Raw genomic sequence first — 19,517 nt, 5'->3', positions numbered from 1 at the left:
TTTGACCATTTTATCTGTATTTGTTTTTTGTCTCATCATTTAGCAACTGGCAAAAGAAAATGTGTGTTTAATGTTAACCTGCAATAGGAACACAATTTTTTTAAATTGTGTAATGACAGTAACAGTGAGCGTGTTTATTGCACACTATGTACTGCAGAATTTTCTGTTTCACATGAAGTAAAGGGTGATATTGAAGACCACGTGAAAACAGCTAAACGTAGGAGTGGTATTAATGCTACTGCTTAAGCAAACTAAGTTTTTTTAAAGCCAAAGATGGGAATAACAATAACAGTGATCTGGAGTGTGTGAAGCTACATTTTCATACCACACTGTTACACGAACTTAGTTTCCAAACATCAGACTGCACATCTAAACTGGCTAAAAAGTTATACGACCAAAAATTTTCATCCGCTAGAATCAAAACTGAGGCAATTATTGTTAACGTTATTTCGCCATTTATATTTAATGTGTTGCGTTATTTGAAAAACTTTAATTATGTAACAGTAACGATGGATAGCTTAAACAGAAGTGAAGTAAAACTTATTCCGATTGTTAAACGATATTTCAAAGAGGGAATTCAGATTAAACTTTTAAATTTCGATTAAGTGTCAGGTGAAACTGCTAAGTATCTTTTGCAGTGTGTGAAAAAATACAAACTTGAAGAAAAGTTGGTTTGTTATACTGCTGATAACACTAACAGTAATTTTGGTGGTGTGAAGAGAAAGGGAAATGAAAATGTGTTCAGGAAAGTTCAAAGTGATTTAGATAGACCTAGTTTAGGAATTTGTTATTTAGCCTACATTGTACACAATTCAGTACGAACAGCATGTGATTCTCCACCCCTGAACATAGAAGTTATTGTTATAAAAATTTATAAATATTTTTATTTATATACAGTAATGTTCCTTAGTTTGTTGCCTGCAATAGAAACAATTCTTTCCATTTTTGATGGCCTAGAATCATACTTCTTATCTTGTGACAAATGCCCAAAATTATTATTTGATTTTTTTGAAAATCGAGAAAGTGAACTGTTTTTGAAATTTTTATACGATACTCTTTTACCACAGTAATAGAAGCATTTATTTCAGACATATTCTGAATTAATTTGTCAACTTCAGTAAAGAAAATTCCACAAATTTATACCACCTTCTGCCAAAGAATTGCTGCTATGCACAAGAAAGTAATGATGTTGAACAAGAATTCTTCTCAAGTGTTTAAATAACTTCAAAAATATGTCCTTGGTTGGACCCAAAAAAATATGGTAAGCCTAATCATCTGTGAATTGTTAAACAGAACAAAATCCAACAATTTTTGAAACTGCTCATTACCGGCAAAGGAAAATGAGCCAAGAAGTTAGGCCAACTTACCTCCGGGCACTTGAAAGAAAGACTACCAAGGTTTTCATCTACGGCTGGTCAGGTAGACTGAATCGTCTGATGGCTGTTACACGCATGGTATTTTTTCTGATGTGAGAAGTGTGCAGGTTTTTAAGTGGATTTTACCCAATCGGCACATTACACAGTTTCTTTCTGGACATTTTGCTTTTTGAGATATGTTGGCCAGATCTGGTTTGATTAATTCAGGCTTGTGTCCTGAGTGTAGGGCCATTGATGATGTGCGTCATGACTTATATTTCTGTCGAAAATATGAAGCTGAACATACCAGGTCGTCCCTTTTTAATCTGTAAGTTAATTGTAAAACTAAAAGGGATGGAACATAGTTGTTGGCTTCCTGAAATTCTTAGCCCTGTGGAGGATAACTGAGAGGGCCTGACATGATGTATAAATAGAATAGCAACCCAGGTGACCAGGAATTCCCCTGAGTTCTTACTTAATCAAGATAGGCATTTTGGCATAAGCCCTAGATAGCTGAGATATTCGCTGTTAGGATGAGAATGGATGTGTTGAAAATTCTGTAGCTGATATAAAATATATTTTATATATATATATATTTTTTTTTGTTTTTCAATTCTATATCTATATCATCAGTTTTATAATATATATATATATATATATATATATATATATATATATATATATATATATATATATATATGTTAATATATATAAAATAAGTGCAATGTTGGCTGTAATTCTGTACTGATCAAGTCCAGGTGCAATATTAATTCAGTCATACAATAAGATCATTACTTTTCTTCAACTTTCCTTTTAAAATTAATTTAAAGGCTAAAATTGCATTATATATTCTTATGGTTTTTTAAAACCAAATTGGTCTTCACCTTGCACCCTCCATCTCTCATTCTGTTTTTAAACTATTCTAATTAGTAACTGGAAGCATGAGATGTTAAACAAATAAAATAGTAGGTAGTGCTTACATAAATTTACTTTCGCGCTTGCTTCGCTATAATTAAAATAAATATGTTACTCTTCCTGTCTCATAAATTTTGCATACTAATGACTACATTTTATTCAATCCTACTTCACCTAATAATTCATAGCATAGTAATTCAGGTAGTATACCATGAATCCCTAAAGTCTTCTTCTTGATAAATCTTTCAGATCTCTGTAAGATTCTGAGCAATATAAAGTTTCCTATGTAATGTACTGAGTTTTTTCCACCTTTAGAACATTATACAAATTTATTTAAATCCAAACTGATCTTTAAAAAAAGATAATAGGTGTAATCCATTGCTATTTAATTTAAAATAAATTATTACAGTATTAATTTTTGATTTACTTTTTAATTTTATTAATATATATATATATATATATTAATATATATATATGTATATATATATATATATATATATATATATATACATATATATTAATTTTTTTATGTTTTGGTTTTTTAATCAATAAATTTTACATTTTATTGATTGAATTTTATTAAAAAGAAAAGATGATATTCCACAATTAGTCTTAACAGAATTTTCTGCTACAGTTATCAAAAAAATAAAATGGATTGTTTTTTTTTTTATTTTTATTTATCTGCTTTTATAAAGAATTTCATCAGGATAATTCTGACAATAGACTTCTGGAAGCAATCCAATATTCAAAAAGTGAATCATTATAAAAAGATTATATTTTAACAGTTTGGTCTGATAATTTTTCATGCTATTCAATGAATTACTTATTTTATAAGATGTTTTAACCATCACGACTCAATAAATTGTGGGTATTCACAATGATTTTTTACTGAATAAAAAAATGAAATTGTAATAAACTAAATATTGTTAAAATTGACAAACTGTTTATTAGAAATTTATGAAAGATAAGAACTAAATGATTAATAAAAGAATGAAAATGATAGAAATAGAATGTAAAAAAAAAAAAAAAAACAAAAAGATAGACAAGAAATGTTTTGAAAGTAGAACCATTACACAAGATGAAGAAGAGGAAGTGGGAGAGATCTAAGGAGTAAAATTGTATAAGGGTGGAGAATTGTAATTGCTAACATAAACCTATGGGGAGATTTTATCACTTGTTGTTGTTACTTGCATGCATTGTTTAAAGGAGGGTGGGAAGAACAAAGAGAAACTGAGTGAAGATACAATTCTATTTTATATACTGTATATGTCTGGGGATGAAAATCAACTTCATTATGAATTAAGATAGGGTTGTGAATGTAAAAATATATGTATGTGTATATCACTTTTAAGCCGTGAAATTTTTTTTCTAACAAACTTCTAATTTAACACTTTAAACATTTTGTTTCTGAAAAAGTTTCTAATTTAGATAATGTGTAAAAAAAATATCTAAAAACATTCTATTCAAAAATTTTTAGATAAAAAATTTCTACAAAATACTCTTTTCCAGATTACCTTAAGTGAATGTAATATGATAAAGATAAAATGATGACTAAATCTTTAATAAATCAGTTCCTGAAGATCATTGAAGCTACAGACTGTTGGATGGAATTAAATTGCATGTCTTCATCAATGACTTAGGAGAATCAAACCTCCAAGTAGTAGTTTTTTTAAAAACTAAGACCAAAAAAATAAGACCAATTACCTACCACATTCTAATAAATTTTGTTTTAAACTGTACTTCTGTTTTTGGTTTCAAAATAAACTAAGAGGCGTTTCTTTGCATTCTTTTTTGCTCATATTTCTTTCATTCTTCTGCTGAGATCCTCTTCTCTCTCTCTCTGGACCGGGTTGTTCTGGACTTCTTCTTTGGTCTATCCTGCTGGTCAACTTGCCATTTCTGAATTTTGTGTGCAATAGTTATGCTGTTTCAAATGTCATTTTTGATTTCACCAATCCATTTTATCATGTCTGTATTTGCTTTACTGTTTTCATAGAATTCTACTATTTTCATGAGTCTGTATGGGTTCATTCTTCTGATGAGTCAATAAAATGTTAATCTGCATTTCCTAATGTTCAAGCAAATGTTTGTGTGCTGTTTAATATCCTGATTACTTCTGAGTCTGTACTGTTCACCAGTACATTTTGGTCTTAGAATCTTTCTCATTATTTTTTTTGTTATAAATGTTATGGGTGAGACAATATGTTGATTCCTTTTTTGGCAACTATTTTCTCAATTCCGTTAATCAAATTTTTCACCATGATTTTTAATTATACAAGTCATTTGATTTTACCATATTTAGTTTCCGTGTATTTTGGTACTTGTTTGGTATAGGTAATTTATTCTGTTAAACCAATTTTTTCTGCAATTTCTTTAAGTAGTTTGATCTGTTTTTTTGCTGTTGGCACGAATTAAGATTGTTAAGACATCTGCAAATTTTAGTCTAGCTTATTTCTCCCTGATGTAATTGGTTGGTGAATTTTAAGCAGAAATCTTTGTTTGCATCATTCTTGTATTACTTTCTCAAGGGCACAGTTAAAAATATTGACAAAAGCCCCATCCTAAAATAATATTTTGATATCTTTTAAATCAAATATAAACTAACCTAAAAGAAAAACTAAAAAATAGATTTATGTAATTCTTGTTACATTTATTAAGCTGCTTCATGTAAAATCATTTATAAATACAAAATAATCACTTTTGTAAATTAATTTATTAAAATCCTTTAATATGTCCCCAGTCTCCCAAGGATTTGTGGGCAGATGGGTGCTACTGCCCAAAAAGGATATTAAATTATCCATTGTATAGGTTTTTTGTTACATACTGTGCTTTTACATGAATAAATCATACCTATTCTAATTACTTATTCACTTTTGTCTTGTTTATGATTCTTCTTCCATTTGGGTTCCATTTTGGGTTCTCTGGGATAAACTTAGATTAAAAAAATGATGTGAAACCACATGGACTTACTTGTATGCCTATTAAATTACATACACACATTTTTAAAAGTACATACAATTTTATTTCTCTATTAATTTCTGATTCCTTTGTAAAACTTTTTTTACAATCTGAGGTTAATAATTGTTAATAAATCAATATATTTAAAATAAAAAAAAAAAGTAAGAGAAGTCTGATTCGAACCGATGTGCCTTCCCCTTGTAAGGCCAAATATTTCATTAATTAAAACTTTATTTGGCTATAAATCTGAAACCAATGAAAATGAGTACAATTTATGATTTATCATTGAAAAGATCTCAATGAGGTCTTATTACTGCAGTTAAGAAAAAGTACAAACCCAAATGTTTTGGATTTTGGGCCTTTTGTACATTTTTGGTCAAGTCGATTGCAATCAAATGGGGACGTAGATGTTACAAAAATTCAACATTTTACGAGTATTCGTTTTTGAGTTATGCAAAACACATACGTACGTACAGACGTAACGCCGAAATTAGTCAAAATGGATTCAGGATTGATCTAAATGAATATTTCCGTTGAACCCTGAAAACCGAAATTTTTCGCGATAACAATACTTCCTTTAGTTAATACAAGGAAGTAAATAACTGTAGTAAAAAATTATAAATCAACTTACAAGTTGGTAAAACTAGGAAAAAATGAACAATAATGAACAGTATTGACGTTTTTAAATAAATGTCTACTGTCATGGTTTAATAATGTTCTCATACAATTTATTAATTTTAAGTTTATATTTTTCAGAGTCAAAATCATAAATATGAGATTTTTACTACTTGTTAAGCCATCAAAACGTAAACAAAAATGAGGAAAAAGAAAATGAACATCATTATCTTTTTTATTAAATGATACTTTAAAAAATTTAAATTATATGCAGATATAATAATTTTAGTCATAAAAGTTATTATTTACAATAGAATTTTATTTATGATAAATAAAAATTTTAGAATTTCGTGATAATAGATACCTGTACTGACACCTATTAAGGTGCACAAGAACTACTTCTTAATACATCGCCTATATGAAGTATTCTTCCGGACGTGAGCATAGTCGCACACAATTTGAGCTTTTTTTTTCATTTACATACTAAAGTTGATACTAATTAACTGACGTGAAATCATTTATTTATTATATTAATATTTATTAAAATAAATAATTAAATCATAATTTGATGTGCTTAGCAGAACATAAGGTTTTTTAAATAATTTATTTATTACATAATTTATTTTTTTTATTACTTTTTTTTAAATCGATACTTAATTATATTTTTTAAATTTATAAAGTATTTTTAAGTTTTATATATATAGTTTTAGTAGAAAGAATAGTAATTTTTTATACAAAAAAATTACAATGAAATTGTAAACCGTACGCTAAGAGTCTCGCAGATATCATTTCTTCTGCCCAAAAAACAAAAATGAAACGCTCATAAATAACAGATATGCTGAGCATATAAATAACTGATATGCAACTTATATGCTGATTTCAAATATGAATCAGGATTCTTCTACCAGGCTTAGTTGTTTTGTAACTACCATTCTTATTTTCAGGTATATCAAGAATGAACTCCATAAGCATATCATTTTGTGAATGTATTTTATTATATTATTTATAAACTAAGCTTTTGTTTATTTATTACAGCCCCTTAATACTTGTCGCATTGATTTGTTAGACATTAATCATGTTTATTATTTACACTAATTAAAATGAACAAGAGTGTAACTCATTCTTACTATTTTCATCTTAATATAAACATATTCACCCATTAGTTATTTCTGTCGTTATTATATTTATTAAACAAAAAAAATTTATAATAATTTTTATATATATATATATATATATATATATATATATATATAATATTTGCAGCTAGAGAAATATTTTTAATGCTCATTTAAGTGCAAGTTCTCATTTGTTAACATTCAGTTTTGTAGCTGCTATTCATATTTGCAGGTATATGTTGTTCAGTAAAGTGAGTGTATGTTCATTAAATTAGTGTGTTTATAAAGTTTCTTTTTAAACAATATTAGTTATTGCAATGTATTAACAATACCTCACAGTTGCATTAATCATCCAAACAATTTCTGCTACATCTGTGGGGAGGTAATGTTGAAGTTTCTTATCAGGTGATAAAGAAAGAGATCCAAACTTTTTAGAAAAGAGATGTACTGATGAACCCCATTTAATTAATCAGTCAGAATTAAATGATCTGGTTTGTGATCTAAATTTATTACAGAATTGAGCAGAAATACTGGCATCAAGACTGAAAGAATGGCATTTTTTACAACCAAAACTAAAATAAGAGCTTTCCATGACACAGTCAGAGTTTGAACATTTCTTCTCTCAAGACAAAAACTTAGTATACTATAATGATGTGTAACTCTTTACTGGAAGCTTTGGGACATATGCACCATCTTGATGAATGGTGACTTTTTATTAACTTGTCAAAGCTTAATCCGAAAGCTATTCTACTTCACATTGGAAATAAATACCCATCAATACCATTAGCATATGCTGTTCACATGGAATCTTATGAAAGTATGAAACTTGTATTGAGCAGGATTCAGTATGAGAAATATTTGTAGAGATCTGAAAGTAATAGCACTTTTACTTGGACTGCAACTTGGATATACTAAGTCTATTGCTTTTTATGCAAGTAGGGACAGCAGGAATAAGAAAAGCCATCACATAAAAAGCAATGGCTAAAGAGAAAGGTACTGACTGTAGGAGAGAAGAATGCTGTTAGCCAGGCACAGTAAAACCAGAAAAAGTTTATCTTCAACCACTACACATTAAATTAGGTTAATTCAAAAATTTTGTTAAAGGAGTGGATCGTAATGGTGCAGGGTTTCAGTTTCTATAAACTAAATTCCCTAATATAAGCAAAGGTAAAATAAACGAAGGTATATTTTTGGACCACAAATAAGATAACTAATGAGTGATTGAAACTAATGAGTGATCCAATGTTGGAATGACTTGAAGGTTGCTGCATGGAAATAATTTCAAAATGTGGTAAACAACTTCATTGGAAACCATAAGGCCAGTAACTACAGAGAACTTGTGAGAACTCCTTCAACCACAAAGAATTTGGTTGTAACGTACTCAAAATTTATTTCTTACATTTACATTTTTACCTAACGATCTCAGCGCTATCAGTGATGAACATAGAGAACACTTTCACAAGGTATTGTGATGGAAACACGATACCAGGAAAAATGGAACCCAAAAATGTTAGCTGACTACTTTTGGAATCTAAAGAGAGATCTACATACAGCAAATTACAGCAGAAAATTCAAAAGAAATAAATTTTAGGTGGCACAAAATGAAGTAATATATTGTCATATTACGGTTCACCATAGATTTTTTGTTTCAAAAGAAATTTCAATTAAAAAATCAGCCCGGTAGAAAAAATTTATTAATATATATGAAATCAGCATAAAAAATACTATAAGAATCAGCCATTCACTCTCATTTAACAAACAAAAAATTAAATTTCATGACCAGTTTAATTATTATTCAATAAAGTTTATTGTGTTTTTATGCAAGTACTTATATATTTGAAAAACTGAGCAATTACATATTTCATCCATTAATCAGAGAAAACATAAATAAAAATCAATCCGAGCAACTGACTAACAAGATCACAAAAGGGAGTAAATTATAACCAATTTAAGTAAGAAACCATATTATTATTATAAATTATTATCCATATTATTTATCCAAAAAAAAATTAACATCTGTAATTTTATTCATTTAAATGTGGATAAAATGATCACACCAAGCTTCTCAGGTCAACGTTTCTAATAACATGAATCGAGTTCCCATTAAACAGCAGTATTACTGTTGCTTGTAACTAAAACCTTTTGGGTATTTTAATAGATGTAAAATCCTCTCAGGACAATTAAATTGATTTACTTTAAAACACAATCACACCATACTGTTTTGCTTTGAAGTGTCTTTAAAAATACTAAGCTTCTAACCATTATTAAATGTCTAATTAGCCATTTGTAGCCCACCACACTGGCCTAGTGGTTAACTCATCATCGCAAATCAGTTATTTAACAGCTGACTTTCCAATTCAAAGGTTCTGAGAAGCAAATCCTAGTAAAAATTAGTTGCTTTTACACAGATTTGAATACTAGGCAGTGGATACTAGTGTACTTTTGTGGTCGGGGTTCAATTAACCACACGTCTCAGGAAGGGTTGGCCTGAGTCTGTATAAGACTACATTTTGTACCATGTATCTCCTTTAAATGTCATTATTATCCTCATCTCATTGGGCCATGGGGGGTTATTGCATATTATTCACTAGTTGAACAGATTGTAATATACACATTAGGGAAATAAAATAAAACTAGCCTTCTTATGCCATCTGAAATAAAATATCTTTTGGGATGACCTCAAAGTTAGAATGAGTCTTCAAGATACAAAAATTGTTTATCAGATCAATTTTTAGTACCCATAGAAATGAATTGCCTGATATTTAATAAATTAAAATTTTCAATAAATTTATATGTTTATATTTATGAATGTCCAAACAATAGTTTGGATATTTATAATTTAAAAATGTATTTTCATATAATTCAACACAAAACTAGACTACAAAAATTTCCATTTTTATTTTTCATAAATTATGGAACATTAAAAAAATCTTTTCATCAATTTTTGGTGATTGTATATGCAATAAAATGTTTTTCGCCCACAAAAAAATCAATTTTTTTTTAATAAGATTAAAGGACTTTCTTTTACACAAAAAATATTTGTCAATGATTTTTAAATAATCTAATTAAAAAAATATGTAATCTGTATGTAAGTATTTGCTCAGATCATTTTCATTAATGTTTCTCAATCATTGCTTACTTTGTTATTTTATTCATTTAGTATCTTCACATATTTAATTTACTACAATTTCATGTATTTATATTTAAATTATTAACATGGACTTCAACCACTTTTATTTTTTATTTTATAATTAATTATTTTGTGATGCTACTATGATCAAGTTTTTTTCCAGTTTTCCTTGATCTGACAAAAGCAAATTCTGGATCAGGTCCATTTTTTATCTATGAAAGATTCACCTACCTATTCCTGATATAATCTATTGCTGGTTACTGTTCAGAATAGAATATTTATTTATTCATGAGACAAATATTTCAGAAAATAGACATGCAAAAATTTCTCCATGTTTACATTAGAATCTACATAATTTCCATTCAATTTATTCTTGAGCAAATGAACAGCTTGTTTAGGTTTAAATGATCATATTTAACAAATCAAAAAATATATTTATATATTCATCCACTTAAATTACAATGTAATTTAATTTACTTGACCTTACTTTTATCATTTCCTTCAAATTCATCCTTGATGAAAGACATTTCAAAATTTTTGCTGATATTTTCAAATGTATATGTATTATTTACAGAGTGAGTCAGAAACATGGCTACAGATTTGGAGTAAATGTAGGATGTTGGTGAACATTGTAAAGGGAAATGATGAATAGTATATTAAATTTGAAAATTAATTTTCAATGAGGAATATTTCGGATTTTACCTTTTTGTTTCTTATATACAGGTTGATTCAAAGAAACGGGAAATTTTTTAAATTAAATAACGTTAATGAAAAATTTTTTTTAGAAAATGAATTTTATTTCATGTAATTGTAATTGTAATTGTAATGCCATTTTAGGATACATACATTTTAGTTTATTCAATAAAATCCACCATTAATTAAACACTTGTTTATTAATGTTTTATCTCTACAATTTTTTACTCTTATTAATAATTTTATTCTCACTTGTTGCAGGTTTTTTAAAACAGATTTTAATTATGTTTTCAATGTGAACATTACATTTAGAATTTTGATTATGGACTGCAGTTGTGGCTGAAATTTCATATAAAAATTTTGAACGTTCAGTAAAGTTGGACATGATACATTCATTCACCAAATCAAAATCATAAAAATCTTAAAGAAGACAATTTAAAAGATCCCTAACAATAAAAAATCTTATGTTTACCTAAAAAGCCTGCCTACATGACTCTTACTTGATTCATATTCAACAAAGATTTAATGAAATTTTCCTGAATTACAAACTTCTTTTTATTTTTTCTTGGAAAGCAAATTATATGTTGTTGTAATAATCATGATTTACCGTTTTTCATGATAATTCAATCACATTTGTGATAATAAAATAAATATAAATGTACTATTAATGTACTTAATTTACAAGAAAGTTAAGTACATTAATAGAAATTTTTACTGATTAATATTAAATAAAAAAAGAAGAGAAGCCTAATAATGTAACAAAGATTTTGTACTTAGAGTCTCAGCACTTTCCAGATTATTTTAAAATTTGATATGTCAAATAATAATATACTTTTGATTGTATGTTATTTACAATATTATTAATGTATAATAGAAGGTATAATAGAATAATGTAATGATGGCTGAAAAAATTTAATTATTACATAAAATTACTGATCATAATATAGTCATACTTTTATAATTCTAAATCAGTTTTTGAAAGAAAAATCATCTGAATATCTCTTAATCAAGATTATCAAAGCATGCTTCTTATCATATGTTTTTTTCCATGCAGTTTTCAATGCATTTATTCCATGCTAAAAATCTGTCAAGAATCCCTAAAAAAATATATACCAAATATAAATTTATATTTACATTATCTTTCACATAATATATATATTTGTACATTAATGTTCTTATTTGTTATATCATATTTACTATGAAATTTAAATGAAACTTGTATTTTTTTAATCCACTAAAATGTTTTTATGTTTTTTTCTGGGTATTTTCATAATCATGGTTTTATTATAAATTTATCAGGTAGTTTGAAGTGAATGATTAATTAATTAAATCAGAAGTAAAGTGGAAACTAAAATTTAACTTTAATGGATACCTAAATCTGCTTCGCCATCTAAAATCAATGCCATCAAAATCTATGTGCATCTAAAATCTATGTGCCAGTTTCACTTTTAATATTTAAATCTTTGAATACAACATTTTGTCTTTATAAATAATTTTAAATTATTAACTTTTGTAATAAGGGATTGAATCAAAATTATAAGAGAATGTTTTTAGTAACTTACTGTAAAACATTTTCTGTCATTCTTTTAACCAACTTCAATGACTTCTTTAAAAATGTTAAAGAATAAGTCAACATGAAAAAAATATTTAGTATTTATTATTATTATTCAGTACAGCATGATGCAATTCTCAAGTACATTATGCAATGAGCCTATAACAATAGCCATTAATGCACTAATGTTATGACACGAGCCTTGGCGAGTATCATAAACTTCACTAGAGTGCATTAATGGCCATTACAGAAAGTTGCATACCATACTTTTTCTGTGGCTGAGAAAATATTGGTATTACTGATTTAAATCGATGATAGAATACATTGTTTATGGAATATTTTTTTTTTTTTTTTTCCCAAAAAATACATTAAACAATACATTTCTGTGGTAATAGGTTGCCACAACTACAATTTAGGATATTAGTCATAAATTCTGGCTTTTCTTTAATATAGATCGCTGTTAAAGACATTTCTCTCTCAGTCATAATTAACAAAAGGATAAACAGTATAAGATGTAATATAGAAATTTAGTTACCTATCGGTGTACTTTCAAATTAACTAAATCGGATTAAAATCGAAGTAAAATACAGCTAATACATTAAACAACACCCACTTCTGATTGGTCAGTGGTTAAAAAGAGTAGGCTTTTCATTGGTTGTACACCTGTATCATAATCAAAATCTGTTTCATAATGACCCTCATTATGATATAGGTTCCAGCTGCATAATTCAAATGTTATAATGCAGCCATAGAAAAAATTTAACTGCTTAATTTTATACTTAAAATATATATATATAAAATTACACTTACTGTTTTTATTTTTTTGTATTATATGTGTACTTATATAGTGGTAATTACTTTATCAGATTTTAAAAACTTTTTTGTCAAAGTATTAAAACAAAACAGAACATTATTTCATCTTCTAAGTCAGTTAATTAAAAAAAATACACAACACACACACAAAACCCTCCTAACTCTTGAAGAGAAAAACTTTAATTTTCATAGCACTAACTAGCCCATAATAACTATCTTTTTTTATCCAACTTTTCTGCTTTTCAGGGCTAGGATTCAAGAGAGAGGGAGTTAAAACAATTTAAATGTAAAGTTAGCACATTTTTTAAAGCTTATTTAATGGCAAAGAAATAATGGTGTGAAGTGGATCTTCAAAAATTGATCCTTTAAAAAATACAGGCTGGTCAAATTTGAAGGAACACTATTTAATATGTAGCTTTCAAAATAAGTAAAAGGATAAGATAATAATTACCTGAGGTTTCCCATATTGTTTGGGATAATTTGATAATCAGCTGCCGCTAATAATAATGTCTAAAGATATATTGATAACAAGATAAAACCCTACAAAATATTTTTTTAAAAATTATATCTTAAATCACTCTTTTAAAAAGATCAATGAATAAAGCAATTTAATATAAATCTATAGTATTAATTTTCCTAGAGTAAATCTTAAATTTTGGCCCATATTTTTCTAATAGTGTAAAGACATTGTCAAATCTCCTATAACATTATGCAGCATGATATACAACCATCAGGATTGCAGGATTGGGGACAACCCTATGACACTTCTTCAAGATGTGCTGGCTTATGTTATACCTGTAAATTTATTTTTTTACACAATGAAATAATCTTAGTGAATAAAGTTCAAATTTTAACAAATAGTAATTTTTTAATAAATAAATTTATCAAGTTCTGGTTCACACCATATTTTTCTGTCTTTAAACAAGCTTTTAAAAAACATAATGTAATACATACCCTAGTTTTTATATTTAAAATATTCTATTTCCTTAATCATGCAGCCTCTCAATAACTCATAAAATTGGATGTCTGTTAACATTATAGTTAGGGCTTTGTAAGTGCTATAAAAATTTTAATTTTTCTTACTCAACTGTTAAAAAGTTAAGATGGTTAAACAAACTTTTTGAAAACACAGTATATGTCTTTTGAGAATGTAAAATTTATTAACCCTCAAATTTTTGTGATAAATTGAGTCATCATAAATAGTAAATAAAGATAAACAATACTACATCTGGATAAAATGTGTAAAGTGAATTCTTCCTTTATTAAAGATATTCTTGTCTCTTGGGGGTATGTTGATAAATATAACCTCAAGAAAACAGTCTTGTTTATAAAAATATAAGATTTAGACAATGAAGAAAAAATAGTTTTTTTATTTCTGCATCTTAATAGTACAAATATATAAAGTTTAATGTTAAGGAGGAGATGAGAAATAGTGGAACTGCAGATACCACACAAGTAATTTTTTGAGCCTTACTTAAATAACAAAAAGAAACAAAATATATCAATATTTTTACTTTACAACCAATTACAAAGCAATGTACAAATTTTCTTGTCCTCACCATCACAAAAAAGTAACAAAAAACAGTTTTTAAATATACAGAAAACCAACTCCTTAAACCTCAAGCCAACCAACTTCACATAAATTACCTGCTTTTATAAGTATGATCGATCAATGAAAATATTTTTTCTTTCTTTTTCTGTTTAGTCTCTGAAACCACTGTAAGGTATTACTTTAGAGGATGAATGAGAATGATATGTATGAATGTAAATTAAGTGTAGTCCTGTAAGTCTCAGGTTGACCATTCCCGAGATGTGTGGTTAGCTGGAACCCACCCCACCAAGGAACACCAGTAACCACAATCTAGTATTCAAAAACATATAAAACTGCCTTTTCTAGAATTTGAACATTAGAACATTCAACTTTGAAATCAGCTGATTTGTGATGACAAGTTTACCACTAGACTACCTTGGTGAGTCGTTTTAAAATATCTAGCACATACAAACAGATATAACAGCACTCTCACTGACTCAGTCCAAGAATAAATGAATAATAATAAAAACCTAGATAAACAAAGTAAAAAATACATTGCATTGATACTATAGACAAAGATTGAGGAAATGGCTGACAAATTAATAAAATTTGAATACAGTGTGGTCTTCAAAACAAAAAAAAACAAGTCATTACCTGCAGAATATAATCACCAAACACAATGATCCGGGAATACATAAATTGGACTATTCTGACTACACATTTTCTACATGTTCAAAAAAAAAATATCTTGCACTTTTGAAAAAAGATACAATGGACACCAGATGCCATTCAAAGTAATGTAAAGTTGACATTTAATGACCAAATCCATCGCAACTAACAAAATTGATTTTCTATGAAATCATAAAGAGTATCACTACTTAATACAAGAACAACAAAGACTAGGTAAAAGAGTTAAGAATTATGAGTATCAAAAGAAATGTACCAATAAATAATAAAAGTATGCATAATTTATTAGTTTCATTTAATTTTATACTGTACAAAAAAGCAGCTTTTAGGGATCAACATTACAATACCAGGGTAAGTCTTTTTATAGTTTTTTACTCAAATTTAAGTTAAGATTTTTTATCTGATACAATTTGTAAAAAAGTGAAGATGATCCAATAATACTTCTTCAATTTGAACTTTTATCAATGATCCAGAGAACATTCCTCTACTGCAATGAATTCAATTCATAAAGTCTTTATTGTGGGGATTTTTCAAAAGATAAGCTAAGTACCTTTCTGTAGTTATCATTCATCATCCAATGATTATTTGAAGTTTTCTCCAAGAATTCAATTCAATTATCATCAAAAAATCTATCAAATTTGACTCATTATTTTTCATCTCGATTTTTTTTTGTATTGTAATGTTTTTATCATTTAATTTTTGTTAAAAATATTTATCTAAAATTATATTTGTGTTTTGGAGATAAAAAGGAAAACATTGGGGGTTTCTATTTCTAAAAAATCACAACTCAAGACACAGCTAAAAATTTTCAGTTTTTTGTTGTAAAAGTTTTTGTTATTGTTAGTATGCTAAATTCATGAACATTATTTATTTACAATTTGCAAAAACATTTAACAAAATCATGTTAAATGAAACATAAACCATGTAACATTTTTGTGGCGGACCTTATGCCTGCCTTTATTCTAGTACATAAAAAAATAAAAAAAACTATAATAATACCGAATGATCGCATTTTTCAACCACATTATTGAAAAAAGCATTACTGGTTTTTTTTTCAATTACTATTTTTGGAACATTTTTCGGTGCTAATAATATAATTTTATTAGGCCTTATTTGAGTTACATTATATAGTGTGTTACTTCGTTTTTTAGGTTAATTAATAAATTTACTCTCAAACCGGCTGTTACTTGTTTATTGTTCACAGACTTCCTAAACGCACTAATGATGGTTCTCAGTCAGACGAAGTGATGGCGGTTCCGATAATTCTGTAGTAATGCCAACATTACGTAAATGAATTTCAGCGTGATATCAATTTTTACTTACTTTAAATAGTTTAAAAATGTGGGCTAGCGTAACTTGAATGTGTTTTTTCGTCTGATTACTATTTTTTAATTGATACAAAAAATATCTATGTATACTATTTTGTAATCGGCTTATTAAGCTTTGATATTATGTAATTTATTAATATTCTGTAAATGTTTGAGTTTTGTTATAAATGAAGTAAAGAAGAACAGTTAATTTGTTTATTACATCTTAAAATTGACATTATTTATGTTTAATTTCTGATATCGATAGTTATACTTAACATTTCTAAAGTTGACGTCAGAATTAGTGAGAGGAAAAATGGCAGACGTTCCGTTAGACGTAGACTATCTCATCCAGAGACTTTTAGAAGGTATTTATGTAAAAAAAGTTACAATTTTTATTTCAATAAAGTAACAAATTTTATTGTTTTTATTAATTCATTTAATGATACCAATGTCATAAATCAGAGTGTTCTTAATGTTGAATAATATATATTCACATATGTGTTCATTATTTCAAGGCCGTATGCCAATTGAAAACAAAATTTGGTTTATATTTATTTTGATTGAAGTATTTTTAACTGATACCAGTGTTTGCATCGTATGATTTAATGTGATATGTCAATCCATTGTGTAGATTCAAGAGTAGCGTCGTTTACAAAGTTCCTTAAATAGATTATCTCATTATTCTCTGTATACAGTTAATAAAAGAAAATCTTTTTACTACCGTTCACTATTTTGTGTTATTGTTAGTCGGTTTTCAGTTTATTTGCCTACGACAAGTTTGTTCATTGTCATTAGATCAAGGTTAACGAATTTTAATGTTATTTGGCTAATAAATAGTTAATTTTATTGTTTTATTTACTTTTCCCTTAAATTATGCACTTCATTTGATAAAATAATAGAAAATCTGATAACATTACTTCATCATTCACCATTAAGTTTCTACTTAATTTTTTTTTTAGTTTTTCGTACTGTAAAGTTTTATTTTTTAAATCCTCATTTTAATTTTCTTTTAATGTATAAAATTTTTTTAATAAAAAAAAAACTATGTAATAATTTTCTATTTTGTAATTGATTTTTCATTTAGAAATTTAAAAATAATCTGAAAATTGTTAATTTGATGTCAGGATTTTCATTTTTATTTAATGCTATTTACTTAGGTATTTTACTTTTTGAGTTTATTTTAATGCACTGTGTAAAATTTAACATTGTTGGTCCAGGGAGCTTTGAAAAAATTTGCTTGAATGGTTATCAGGTACTGAGTTATATTCAAAGAAATTTTCATTTGAAAATAATCTTAATGGAAGATAAAAGAAATTTGTATCAGAAGATTACTGATGAAAATATAGTTACAAAAAATTATTAGATTAAGAATTTGTTAAAAAGTATAAATCAAAACACACTTTACCTCTCATTCTTCCTTGTAAATGATATATTCTTCTATTATAAATTTATTGGATACATGGATTTTACTAAAGCAACTTATTGAAATAATGATGAATAAACATACTCAATCGTACAGTATGGGTTTGATGATTTAGACTACCCACATTTTTGAGTGAAAATTTGGACTCTGTTGTTTTAAAAGACAAATAGTTAACCCTAATGCATTATGCAACTATTTGTAATTTATTTTATCATATACAAAGTTTATTTTGGACTTAAATTCATCAGAAGACACTATTATATTGTTCATTTGTAAGCAAGATTATTTTGTTGTATTATGATATTTGGTTTTTGCAGTTGCTGGTTCTTTCATTTTACCAGTTTTTCTTCTATCTGATCCTATGCCAACTTATGGTACACCTGTAACATAATTCAGATCCAGTTAATTCATTGAAAATTTATTGTGATACAGACCTTAGTAGTGCCTAAAAGGAAAAACATTCCATTATAAAACAGCAACATTCTCCCTCTACACCTGGTCAATATAAACTGATTGTATAGATTTGTGTTTATAATTGATTATGCTGTGTAACGTTTTAGTGCATTAAGCCTTTTTTTTTATATCATAAGACACATCTTCTAAATAGTGACAATTTGTGTTTTATTAAGAAGTAAATTAATATTGTGATGAAGGTTCTTTATTTAATAATTGTAAATGTAAACCGGTAATAAAATAGTGAATGTTAGTGAAAATGAAAAAAAAAGTTGTATTGTTAATAAAAATGAAATAACATTCCACAAGCAGTGCTTGATAATTTAGGCTAGTTATACTTGTTTACAGTTTATAAGTATAAAAATCTTGGTTCTTTTCTGTTAATTTACTACCATTTTAAATATCACTATTTAATTCAATATAATTCCGTATTTAGTTTAAATATCACCTTCATTGTTAATAAGTTGTATATAGTTAGTTTATTTAATGTGGACAAGGTTAGTGACCATCATGTTTGCTTAGGTTAATTTTTTTGTTGATGTCGTATGAAGTTCATAACTGAGAATCATTAGTTACCTAATCTTAACTTTTTAACTTCAATGTAAACCTTAAATAATCTTATGTATTAACATAATACAAAACTTAGTTAATTATAATAAATATAATATGTATGAGTAAATATATGTTGTAATAATACTTTTATGTTGTAGTGAATTAACTGAAAAGAACCAAAATCTTTGAGATCTGGTTTTAGTAATATTGTAATTTTTTTTTCAAATAGACCATAAGGAATCTGTGTAAATTTCATAGTATGTTTTCATATTATTGGTTGTTTTTTTGTATTATTTAATTGTATTTTTGAAAATTTATGAAAAATAAATTTCATCAATGAATTAAAATTAAATATTTGTTCATGTATTTCATTTGAATTGTAACATAATGTAATAATGAAAAGATCTTATGTTTG

General features: G+C 26.9%; 1 protein-coding gene across 1 annotated transcript in view; it reads left to right on the top strand.

Annotated features, from left to right (window-relative positions):
* The first annotated feature begins 16,971 nt into the window (after positions 1–16,971).
* Positions 16,972–19,517, top strand: part of LOC142331030 (serine/threonine-protein phosphatase PP1-beta catalytic subunit) — a 44,131-nt gene continuing 41,585 nt past the window's right edge. The window contains exon 1 of the mRNA XM_075376619.1: positions 16,972–17,039. Within this exon, the coding sequence (XP_075232734.1) occupies positions 16,988–17,039 (52 nt within the window). The 5' untranslated portion in view covers positions 16,972–16,987. The remainder of the gene's footprint in view (positions 17,040–19,517) is intronic.

The sequence above is a fragment of the Lycorma delicatula genome, chromosome 10 (genome assembly GCF_047948215.1).
Source record: "Lycorma delicatula isolate Av1 chromosome 10, ASM4794821v1, whole genome shotgun sequence".
Taxonomy (NCBI): domain Eukaryota; kingdom Metazoa; phylum Arthropoda; class Insecta; order Hemiptera; family Fulgoridae; genus Lycorma; species Lycorma delicatula.
This window is presented reverse-complemented; position numbering and strand designations above follow the sequence as displayed.